Here is a 12,945-nt window from a genome sequence, read left to right on the forward strand (position 1 = left end):
GTAACTAACCATTAAGAAACGCCCACTTGTCTAGTTTTGATGGAGTATCAGAGAAGATCCACAGTTACTTGAAAAAAATTATTTAAAAATTCCTTCCTTTTCCAACTACGTGTCTGAGTGAGGCTGGATTTTCTTCAGGTGCTCCAGTCAAGACAGCGTGTTGTAGCAGATGAAATGCAGAAGCAGATCTCTGACTGCGGCTGCCTTCTGTGAAGCCAGACATTAAAAGAGATTTGCAGAAAACTGTAAGAAGTGCTGTTCTCACAAAAATCCCTTTTGGTTTGGAAAGCAGCTCTTATTTTTACATAAAAATATTTCAATTGATGATGGATTTTTAAGTGAATTGGATATTTAAAAAATTTCTCAATTTCTAAAATGGTAAATGTAGGTAAGTATAACTGACATAAAGATTCTTTGCGCTTCTCCAATTTTAAAAGTGCAAGGGGGTCCTAAAACTAAAAGACTGAGACCTAGTGATATACATTCCCTACAATCAGATTTTTAGGGTGTCCTGTTAGCCTAGTGTTTCAGAATTTGATGAATCTCTAATGTGTTTCTGTTTAAAGTTAAAATCTGTGGATAATACGAGATGTATTACATTATTGCTTGCCGTGTACTATCATATTTACTATGTAGGCTCTGCAGAGATCTGTGATTTCCTGAAATTTGTTTATGAAACTGGCTGGCTAGTTCAAAGGTAGTGTCCACAGTCAGTTACAGATCAGATCCCTTGTTCTACTCTTTCCTCTGCTCTCAAGACTGCACTTGACTAGTCTTAAAGAAAAAGAAAAATTGTGGTCTACCAGATACTGTGGAGTCAAGTGGATTCATGATTCAAATCAGTTTGGAAGACAAGTACCTTGGATCCTAGGTCCAGGTTTCAGAGGTTCACTGTGCACAGTAACATATCAAAGGGGCCGGGAAGTCCTTGAATAAATAAAGCATTTATTTGTTCACTAGTGTGAACAACTTACTTTCACATCTTACTTTTACACTGTAGCATCTTTTTAATTATTATTAAGTTCTGGGATACACATGTAGAACGTGCAGGTTTGTTGCATGGGTATACATGTGCCATGGTGGTTTACTGCACCTGTCAACCCGTCATCTAGGTTTTAAGACCTGCATGCATTAGGTGTTTGTCCTAACGCTCTCCCTCCCTTTGCCCCCCCACCCTCCGACAGGCCCTGGTGTATGATGTTCCCTCCCTATGTCCATGTGGTCTCATTGTTAAACTCTCACTTATGAGTGAGAACAGAGCATCTTCTATTCCTGTGGCAGGCTCTGGTCTAGGTGATTCTTAAGTCAGAGAATATGCTAGTTTGGTATTTACTATCCATAGGAGGCTGAGCTGAGTAAGTGAGCTGTTTGTAGTAGACACTGTTCACAGACTGGAAGCCACCACCAGTATGCTTTGGTGGTGTATAACAGGGAGGGCTGGGCTGTGTTTTGATTTGTACATTTTAAGGAGTTAACTGGCATGTATTTCTACAAGAAAAAGATGAGGTAGATGGGAATTGAGTTGTATAAACGGTTTTGCAGAAGACAGTCTGTCAAGTACTTAAAGTAATTGCTTTCTGGAACATTAAATACAGATATTTGAAAATACTATTTTATAAATATCACAGTAACCTGAAATATTTTTGTTTAAATTTTAGCAATAGTCAAGTACTGTGTTCTAGCTGTAGAAGTAAACTTTGAAGACAGCATTTCCAACTTTAAAATAACTTAAATAAGGCATAATAAAAATCACGACGACTCCTTTTTTTTTAATTTTAACAAAGCAAAATTTAGGCTTCGGCTTTCTCAGGTTAAACCCCATACAGCAATAAGTATATGAGCAGCTGATCACACAAAATGCCTCTAAAACAAGTGCCTTCCCCTCCTGTGTTCCTTTTGAATGCTACTTTGGTATTTTTGTAGGATGGTTTATCCAAAGCAGTGTTGTATAGAACAACTCTTTGGAGAAGTAATTTGTGTAATACATTTTAACCAGGGGCATTTTTGATTATTGATTTATAATTATATCATAGTCTTACTAGGTTTTTCAGTCCCAGTTAGTAAGAATCGCTTTTAGAAATAAATAGTAACACAATTTTTAGTAAGATTGCATCACATTTTAAGGTTCTTTGATACAAAAATATCCTGCCATTTATAGTATTTGTATTACTTTATATTTTTAATATAGACATCTAGAGATTTGTTGTCATTTGACTTAGTGCAAATGGAAAATATAATTCAGAGCTCATTTACCTATGGAAAAAATCTAGCAATAGAAAAATACCATAAGCCTGATGTTGTAATACCATAATTGTTATTTTAAGGAGAGCTGGAAACTGCCTTTGTCCTATAAAGTAAGATTTGTTTAGCACATTTCATACTAGGTCCCTGTGAAGGGAATTCAGATGCAAAAGGAATAAAATGTATTTATGGTAGGATTTTTTTTTCTCTTTTTCTTTTTTCTTCTTTTTTTCTCGGAGACAGAGTCTCACTTGTTGCCCATGCTGGAGTACAATGGTGTGATCTCAGCTGACTGCACCCTCCACCTACAAGGCTCATGCAATTCTCCTGCCTCAGCCTCCTGAGTAGTTGGGACTACAGGCACGTGCCACCATACCCAGCTAATTTTTGCATTTTTAGTAGAGATGGAGTTTCGCCGTGTTGGTCAGGCTGGTCTCGAACTCCTGACCTCAGGTGATCTGCCCACCTTAGCCTCTCAAAGTGCTGTGATTACAGGCGTAAGCCACTATGCCCAGCCTATGGTAGGATTTTAAAATGGGAAGCTGAAATAAAACAAAGAGATATTGAACGACCATCCCAGATGTTGACCTAAGATGGAGAGAGTCTGGAAGGACCAGGTCAGGTGTGTAGAGCAATCCAGAGGACGGAAATCTTTCACTTATTCCTTTGTGCCTCCCCTCCACATCCAATTTCTACCCCTCTCCACCCGAAAGAACAACTTTGAAACTTTGTTTTGCCTTCATTTTGCTCACTTTGGGTATTTAAAAATGTTTTTCCTCTCTACCTTTATGAATCCAGATATTTTTAAACAAATAAGTTGATCCTATCATAAAAACGGTAATGGCGATGTCACAGGGAGGTGATTTAGGCTATTTAATTTTCTAAATTATGCCGCTGGCCCTGGTTTTGTAATTTATACTAGACCCTTCAAAAGCTGATTTCCTATTTTATACCAGCCCAATTATTACTAATGATGGGCTTCTTTATAAAATGGAAAGACTAATAACTCTTTGAACTATTATGTAATTCCATTGTAGTTCATTAGTATGAATACCTGGTAGTTTTTTCTGCATCCCCTAAAGGGTTTCTAGTTCTTTAAATTATGCTCTGTTGTGAGATGTCTTCCAGTTTTCCCCTGTTATGATCCCATGGACAGGGAAGTTGTTCTTTAACGGGAGGAATTAATTTTCTAAGATGCCTAGTAAATGGTGTGCACATTTGTGTTGATTTTCCTTCTTTCATTCTCTTTATTCTCTTTCTCTGCCTTCTCTTCTTCTGCCACTGCCCTTCTCTTCCCTTGGCCCTTTAATCTCTGGGATAGTGCATTGTTGAATACATATAGCATTAATAGATGCTCAGTAAATACTTTTAAGCGATCAGTTGACAAAAAAATAAGTACTTCTCTTTCAGTCATAATCTTCTATTCCTAAAATGCCATTTCTGAAAAAAATAGCTCCTTAGACAGTCTTAGAAATGACAGTACTTACCATGAGCAGTCATTATTCCTAAAATTTAGCTCACTTTTCACTCAGCAATACTGGTACATGGCAAGATGAGTTCATACCTGTACACTCGTAGAGAACAGTGTAATGATATCCCTCACTTCATCTCTGCACATCTTTTTATACAGGTAAAAGCCCTCACATCTCTGCCTGATTCAAGTCAGGCAGGGATTTCTAGAATATGATTTATATCAATTTGCCCAGGACTGTTTCCCACTAATGGGTTTCCAGTTGCTCCTTTACTGTTAAACTGTCACCTAGTTTTCTTACTGTCCTGACACCAGGAAGATGGAGACTGCAGCTTCCAAAGAGGGCCCTCTACTTTTTTGGTAACCAGAGCAGACATCCTTACAAATATTTAAAAATGTATTTACCTGGTACTTACTGTGTGCTTGGCACTGTTGTAAGCACTTTACCAAAATTAACTTTTTTAATGCTTGTAAAACCTTTGAGGTGAGTGTGATTATTATGAGAAAACAGGCAGGAAGCTAAGGAGCCCAAGATCACACAGATTGTAAGTGGTGGTGGGGCCAGGAGCCAAATCCAGGCAGCCTGGCTCCAAAGTTGATGCTTTTAACCACTATGATATGCCTCTATCATTAAAGGAAATTCTGCAGACAGGAGTTATACATGGTCAAGAAACCTTTAAAAGGTCAGATTCTTCCAACAACACACGTTTTAAGCAGAAGAAAAATTAGTCTAGAGCATTTCAACATATTGACTAGAGCATTTCAACATATTCAGGCCTAAGAATGTGTGTTTTTCCCTGGAAAAGGCTTACGCAGAGATAAATAACTTGTGAAGATGGTAGCATTTCTGTCGGTGCTTCCCTTGAATTAAAGTTATTGTCTCATTTTTGCCCTCTTGCATCTTATCATAGATAATGAAGAAAAGCCAGTGATACTTACAGTATTCTGCCTGAGGAATTTACTTAAATAGACCATTAGGTCATAGGACATTTCCTGTTTACCACATTTCCCCAGGTGACAGTGTTGCCAGACTTTGCACTATTACATACATACAAGGCTTCCCTGTCTTCCAGCTTCTAGTAACATTCAAAAAACTTTTTTATACAGCCCCAACCAACAGGCTTCTTAAAGCCCTTCTGGCTTCCTTGTAACACCCACCTCAAAGCCCTCCCACTGCCTGGTGCCAAGGGCAAATCCCCACTTTCAGGTGCCAGAGTCTCACTCGGTTATCTAATGCTGCAGAACTTTAGTGGCTTAAAACAACAAGAGTCATTTGTTTTACTTCCCTGCTCCACACATTATTTTCTGGAGCAATTTGACTGGGGCCTCTCTGTTTTGAAAATGGCTCACTCTTGCAGCCAGGCGCGGTGGCTTACGTCTGTAATCCCAGCACCTTGGGAGGCCGAGGCAGGCAGATCACCTGAGGTCAGGAGTTTGAGACCAGCCTGACCAACATGGTGAAACCCTGTCTCTATTAAATATACAAAAATTAGCCAGGCGTGGTGGTGCATGCCTGCAGTCCCAGCTGCCTGGGAGGCTGAGGCAGGAGAATTGCTTAAACCCTGGAGGTGGAGGTTGCAGTGAGCAGAGATTGTGCCACTGCACTCCAGGCTGGGTGAAGGAGTGAGACTGGCTAAAAAACAAATAAACAAAAGGCTGGCTCAGGTGGCTGGCGAGTTGGTGCTGGCAGTTGTCTGGGAGCTCAGCCAGGATCATTGGTCAGTGACCTCAGTTCCCTTGTGTAGGCTGCCAGGGCATCTTCGTGGAATGGTGGCTGTGCTGCAGTAGTAAATGTCCCAAGAGTCTGGCAGAAGCTGCATCACCTTTTATGACTTAGCCTTGGAAGTTACATAACAACTGTATCACCATTATCACAGACCCACCCAGTTTCAAGAAGAGGGAACATAGACCTCATCTCTTAATGATAGGAGTGTCCAGCCTCATTGTGGAAAGGCATGAGAGATAGGAGGTAATGTGGTCATCTTTGGAGAGAAGTCTGTCACAAAACAAATCCATGTCAACAGATCCCCCATTCCGTAACCTTTTGTCTCAGTCCCTTCTTTTTTTTATTTTTTGAGACAGAGTCTCACTCTTGCCCAGGCTGGAGTGCAGTGGCACGATCTTGGCTCACTGCAACCTCTGCCTCCCGGGTTTAAGTGATTCTCCTGCCTCAGCCTTCTGAGTAGCTGGGACTACAGGTGCCACCACCATGCCTGGCTAATTTTTTTTGTGTGTGTGTGTGTGTGTGTGTGTGTGTGTGTGTGTTTAGTAGAGACAGTGTTTCACCATGTTGGCCAGGATGGTCTCAATCTCCTGACCTTGTGATCTGCCCACTTCAGCCTTCCAAAGTGCTGGGATTACAGGCGTGAGCCACCGCGCCCGGCCAGCCCCTTCTTTTTTACTTTAGCTAAGCAAATTCTAGTAATTTAGTTTTTACCCTTTTTTTGCATGATGTTTTCATTTAAGTATGCCTGTATACACATATGTAAACTCGTTCCTCATCTGTTTTTGCCTGAATATGTTGTGGTGGTTCTTTTTATTAGTATTAAAAAGGGCCTGGCATGGCAGCTCATGCCTTGTAATCCCAGCACTTTGGGAGGCTGAGGCAGCTGGATCACTTGAGGCCAGGAGTCCAAGACCAGCCTGGCCAACATGATGAGACCCCATCTCTACTAAAAATACAAAAATTAGCTGGGCATAGTGGCACATGCCTATAATCCTAGCTACTCAGGAGGCTGAGGCATGAGAATAGCTTGAACTTGGGAGATGGAGGTTGCAGTGAGGTGAGATTGCACCACTGCACTCCAGCGTGGGCAACAGAGTGAGACTACTTCGCAATAAATAAATAAATAATACTTAAAAAGAACCCATCATCTATTAGGAAAATCAAATTCTTTAAAGAAAGAAGATTCATATCTAATTCACATTCTGGTTTGCATTTGCAGATCAAATACTGTAAGCATTTCCTGAAAAATGACAATGATAATTTATTCTTTTCCTAAAGTAGCCCATGAATAGTGTTGAAAAACAATTCAAAACAGGCTTGGAAATGATTTGCTGTTGACCTGGGTGTGTTTTGCGTTGACTGTTTTATACTTTAAGGACAACCCTATTAAGCATTCATTCAACTAATATTCGCTGAATACTGTGTCAGCTGTCAGGTTTACATTGGCAAATGGAGCCAGACATGGTCCTCCCCTCATGGAACATGTCATATAGTGAGGAAGATGGGCATTAATTAACACATAATCACCAAATAAATGTGAACTCACAACCTTATTAAATGTTATAAAGGAAAGGAACTCTGGGAGTATCTGATGGTGAATCCTGACATAGTCTCCTGTGATGAAGTGCTATTTTGGCAGAGATCTGAAAGGTGGAGACATAATCCTCCCAAGAGACACATGAGTGTGTGTGTCACATCCCTGCACAGATCCATGTACAGACATCTGTGGATACACATATTCCTAGTTTGCAGACATTTGTAAGAAAGCAGTCACTTCTGCTGCCATTCTGTTAAGAGACCACATAGCAGGTAACCTCTCGAAAAGCATATGTTCATACAGGCCTTACAGAGCAGAGGTCTAAGTCAGCCTTTGTCATTTATGAAGAAGTACTTCATTTTGAATAATAGTGATCACGGTAAGCAAGTACAATGGATAGAAGGGATAAAGTACAAAAATAGTTTTCCAAGTATGGTCTAGTGGACCCTGGAGTCCCCAAGACCCTTTTGGGGTATCTGTGAGGTCAAAATGATTTCTTTCCTTTTTTTTTAAATAGAGAATGCAAGCCACAGTTTCTGTTCTATAAACACAAACTTTTGTATTATAAATACAAAATAAGAAAAGATAGTGATATGTTAGCTGTTATGAAGGGTGAAAACTTTATATAAACTTCAAAAGGCTGCTTTCTGCATCTGCATCAATGTAATTTCATGATTCTCTACCAGTTTCATTTATAGAACGAATCTCTGTAATCAAATTATTATTCGTGTTCGTGTCCCCCATATCTGTAGGAATACAGTTTATTGTCTGCTCCTCTACTCGAAGAAGCCCTGTGTCTGTCTAGTCTGCTCTCAGAACTTTGTCTTCATGAGCAGCCACATCATAGAGAGAAGCCTTACAACTTCTTGAATCCCACAGCTTGACAGTGTTATATAAGGATCCTGAAATCAGCTGTGGTTCATGGGTAGGAGACCATTGTACTGATGTCTCCCAACCTGCATGTGAGGTTAGGGACGCAACATGAAAGAACCATCTTTAGTTTGGGGATCCCACAGTCTGATATACCTATCTGTGCTTCCAGATGCTAAACATTTACAAAGTGGAGAATAGGAAATACAATTAAACACTTTATTTCCTGTAAAGTTGACTTAAGATTGCCAAACATGACATCCCACACACTAATTGTATGGTCCCAAGGTACACTGCAGATTTCTTCAGCATCTGACCACATCACTGAGGAAATTGCTTCCTTGTGGCCAGAGAAGGTCACTATGGGAGTCCTTGTTAGTCCCAACTGCTCTGTTTTCTGTTTCTTTCTTGGTCAATTTGTGGATTCCTCCATTTCATCTTCTTCTGTAGGGACTGTAGACCAGATCCTTAGCATCTTATCCCAGGAGCCACTGCAAAATTTAGTTGCTGAGCTATCAATAGCTGTAGAATCTATACTTGTGCCGCAGTGTAGGGTTTTCACTTTGTTTCTCTCAACATTCCACTCCCATGTGAGAATAGTCTGATCCATAGAGGCACTCAGTAATAACACAAACTGTGTTTTATCACCCAGGCCATATCTTTTACAACATCCATGTGTCCCACAATTGTCAATGTTGACTTTCCTTCCAAGGACCAGATCCAAACCAGTCAAGATCCATACCTCTGTCCCTTAAATTGAACTGGTCCAGTCATCATGGACACATCATTCTGGGTGGGGTGCAGTATACTTCTCCGCGTATTCTATTTCCACAACTTCTTCTAATGAGATGTTCTCCTGTTCCATGTGTTTGACCAAGGGCATTCGCAGAAACTGATCCTTAAAAAGGAAATCAACTCCATATATTTTTGGAACTCATTTCTGTCCTTTAGTAATTTATTGATGATGTTAGTAAAGTCATCACTTTCAGAGACAGCAGTGATTGAGAAGGGAACATCATCAATGGCCTATTTCTTGTGATCAGTGTAGAAGTGTGTTTACAGCTGAGCAATGGCAGGGAGTGCACACAAGACTTGGCCACAGAAACATATGGGTTAGTAGGCTGAGAACGGGAGCTCCTGTATCTTAGGACTACAAAGAGACAGCTCAAAATTACACTGCACAGGTAAGCGAGAAGCTGCAGTCTAATCTCGGACTTTGCTTTCTCTCCATAGGTCTGCTCCTGATTTTCATAATAACACTGAGATATGATTTGCCTTTTTCTCATTCCTTTTGACACGAGTGTCAGTGTTTTCCAGAGACGAGGTGGTGTGATTGGTGTGATTTATCTCAACAGATTGAATTCAGAAGCATATATGAAAATTCAGCTATCTATTAAGCCAGACATTAAAAGCTTTGCAAAAATGTGAAAGAATGACATTCTTGTTAAATTTTTTTTTGGTTTTGGAAAATATAGTTAATTTTCATAATGATGTGTTATTTATGTTAACATGTAAAGGGTTTATTAGAATGAATTTAAAAGTATTTCTAAAATTTCTGTTTTAACTTAAAATATGGCATTTATCTATAGGGATAGCCCACATAAAAGTTTTTTTGGGGTTTGCAATAATTTTTTTAAAGTGTAAAGGAGTTTTGAAACCAAAAAGTTTGAGAATGACAAATATGGCATTCAACTTGACTTTAAGCATGTTACCTAATCTCTCTGAGACTGTATAAAATGGGGGCGATGATCAAAGTACTTCCCTCATAAAAGGATGAAAGGAGTTCATACATGTCATTTGCTCTTAACAATATATGGCACAGAGTAAGTATTCAATATATATTAGCTTTATTATCATGTTTAATATGAAAGCAAAACTCCCTGAACTCCAAACACTACTGAAGCGCAGTCGAAGAATTCTTGCTTGTTTTTGGAGCCATCTGTATTGTTTTTGTAAAACAAAATATTCCAAAGGGAAAGAAATAGGACTTTGTGATTTTTCTTTTGAATTGAGATATAACAGGAGTTTTTATTGGCAAATGATCAGGGTGTAGAAGCTTGAAGCGATGTAGATTCAGAATACCTTGAGGTGCTTTTTCACACCCCATTCCTGCTGCACTCCTCAACTCTCAGCCTTATAACCAAGGTTCTGCTATGTTCAGAGTGACGGAAAACAGGTGGGCAGATCTGGAAAGCTCGTTTGGAAATTTCCACAGAGACCGTGGTGGACTTCGGGGCTCCAGTGTCCTAGACCCAGAGCCGAAAGGGAGGCTCACAATAGGGGACATCTCATTCAGTCCCCACACTTTTCAGATTGAGAACCCAAGACTCAGAGCAATGATTGGCTCACAGTGGCTCACCCAGCCTGAGAGAGACCTAATCAGGACAAGAACCAGAGTTTTCCTGATTTGTAACAGAAAGGATATGAGGCTTAGAATCAGAACTGTTTTTAGTCTCAGTCTAAAGCCTTAATTGGTTGTCTGATATTAAGCAGCTTGTTTATATCTGATACTCAGTATTCTTATTTATAAAATGGAGGTGAAAATATCCACCATCCCAGAGTTGTGAAAAAGATCAAATAAGGCATCGCATGAAGGTCCTAGGACACTTTGTTTGAGTTGGTATCTTTCCGGGCCTTTGCGTGTAAAGTCCGTAGAGAGAACTTCTCAGTGAAATAAACAGTTCTTTTCAAAAGTGCCTTAAATATTGTGCTTTGTGGCTTTGTAACATTCTCTTTTTTCTGTCTTTTTAGGACAGCCCAGAAACTTGCAGGACCTGTGCCGAATTAAAATTCGACAATGTATAGGCCTTCAAAACCTAAAGCTACTTGATGAACTACCAATTGCCAAGGTCATGAAAGACTACTTAAAACACAAATTTGATGATATCTGATATACCAGAACTGTGAGCAGGATTAGGAGTTATATTCCAGATACTTAAAAGGCTTTTTGCCTTGCACAAAGTATATCCTATGCAATTTCTGATTTGCTGTGAAATCAGAAAGCAGGTATACACTTTTGGGTTTTCTGTTTGTTTGGTTGGTTTTCATTGTAGGGAAGGGATTTTTTTATATATATATAAAAACACACACCACATGCTTGAAGGTCTTAATTTGGTTTCTTGGTCCAAGTTTAAGAGGTCCAAGCTTTGTATACAATACTGCATTTAGAAAAATTGTCTTTTCTTAAATGACACAAGCAGGTTTGGAGTGGAGAATTTACCGTTTCCAAATTTATGGTTTCCTTGGTAAGCACGATATTCTAAACCAGCAGAGCACTTGTTAATGTTTGGAGGCACAGTTTCACCCAGGGGGGCCCTGGGTTCTTCTGGAAAATGCCCTAAGAAATGTTTAAAGTAATGCTGTCACCTCATTCATTTTTAATGAGTACAAATTGGCCGTTTCAAACTGTTCTTTTTCCTAATTGATGTAGCTTTCGGATGACATAAATTCAGTATCTCTGCTTTTCTTTTGGTGTGCTCTTGTTTTTAACTTTTTTTTTTTTTTAACAACTGTAGTACACTACCCTGAGACATTGTGTCTCGATTTCTATCTCTAGTTAGAGTTGTGCTTTTAAAAAAATTAACGGGAAAGAAACTAACTTTAATTGAAGCCAGTGTATTCTGTTTTTAAAACTGTGCCTGCAGTGCAATACTCTTTCTGGTGTATTTTATCCATTATTTCACTTGCTGGTCATCATTTCACAGCCAGCTTTGACATGCCCGTGAGAACAGGAGCCGCCACTTTAATTTTCATGGCAGAACCATAGTATGTCAGTTGCAATTTCCATTTTAAGCTATGTCTTTTACTTCACTTTAAGCAGAAAATTTTGTATCCTGGTGGTAGAGTCTTCCCTTAAAAATTGTTAAATCATTTGGCTTTAATGGTTCAATAATTTGGAATGGCTTCATGGTGTTTCTTTTTCTCCCAGTTTAAAAAAAAAAAAAAAACTTTTTAAGGGTAAAATCTTTAAGGGGTACACATTTGTAAGTCTGGCTAATTTCTAATATGCTAATTAAACATTTCCTATTTTAAGGTTATATACAGTGAGGCTCTTCAGGACAATTATTTTCTGGGTTGATTGGGCATTTGTTTGCTGTGTAAACACGGATATGATAAGTGTCAGTAACAATGGAAAAGGTCCCAGAGGCATTAGGCATCTAAGATGATGCCCTCAGAAATGTATTCTGTGCTTGATTTGTGTTATTAGCTTCAGAAGAACCTTTTCAAATGTCCCAGTATCGTTTTTAGTGCTTTGGGAAAAAAATATTCACACACTGTTAATAAATTTGTTATCAGAAGTTTACAAGACGAAGGGCTTCTCTCATCTGAATTTCTAGATTTAAGTCATAAAGCGTAAAACTGTTTCACCCAGAAGTGTAACTAAGCAGAATTAGGAGTTGTCTCTGGCTTTACCTTTTTCAGAGCCAGCAGTGCTGTTTTCTCAAGCACAGCGTTTGTTCTCTTGGGTGCAGAGTAGTTGTGGCATCTTACACTCGATCTGCTTGTGCCTAGGCATTGCACAGGTTTCCAAAGACGGGCAGCTTCAGAAAAAAGGATTATTCGGGAGATTACTGGTGTGACCCATAGACTCTTTGGCATAGACTGTTTCGCAGGCAGCCAGTCTGAGTGTGGCCAGTTCTATAACCATCCCCAAACTAGCTGGAGCCTGATGGATAGGAACGAGTAGTCTGTCCTTTTTCCCATAAAAATATTCCAAAAATTTATCTCCAGAGAAAGTCCCCTGTGAAGACAGTTGCCAAGCTATATTCTCATTCTTTAAACCAATACCCAGGTCAGGGCTAGGACACACTAGCAGTCTTAGGGACATGGTGTGGCTAGAAATGAATTGAGTGTGACTTCTCCCTAAAACCCCAGGCCCAGGGATGTGAGGAGGCAGAGGGGTGCCTGGAGTTTCTGCACTCTAAGCAGTGATGTTAATGTTACACTTGCACAGAGCTTATTTCCACGTATGTGTGTGTTAATTTATTCACCTAGTTTAAAATGATTTTCTCTCCCCAGCCATTCAGAGGTTTCCAAACTAAGCCACTGAGTTTGAGTCAGGGAATTCCAAGTAAAAAAAGATCAGATTAAGGTAAATTC

The 12,945-nt window shown here is 39.5% G+C and overlaps 1 protein-coding gene and 1 pseudogene across 1 annotated transcript in view; one reads left to right on the top strand and one right to left on the bottom strand.

Moving 5' to 3' along the window:
* ASB7 (ankyrin repeat and SOCS box containing 7) overlaps positions 1-11,308 on the top strand; it is a 47,163-nt gene extending 35,855 nt beyond the window's left edge. Inside the window, exon 6 of the mRNA XM_011965249.1 lies at positions 10,597-11,308. Coding sequence (XP_011820639.1) covers positions 10,597-10,736 — 140 coding nt within the window. The 3' untranslated portion in view covers positions 10,737-11,308. The remainder of the gene's footprint in view (positions 1-10,596) is intronic.
* On the bottom strand, positions 7,697-9,952 carry LOC105528492 (annotated as a pseudogene).
* Positions 11,309-12,945: the final 1,637 nt, after the last annotated feature.

Source organism: Mandrillus leucophaeus, unplaced genomic scaffold, assembly GCF_000951045.1.
Source record: "Mandrillus leucophaeus isolate KB7577 unplaced genomic scaffold, Mleu.le_1.0 Scaffold719, whole genome shotgun sequence".
Classification (NCBI taxonomy): domain Eukaryota; kingdom Metazoa; phylum Chordata; class Mammalia; order Primates; family Cercopithecidae; genus Mandrillus; species Mandrillus leucophaeus.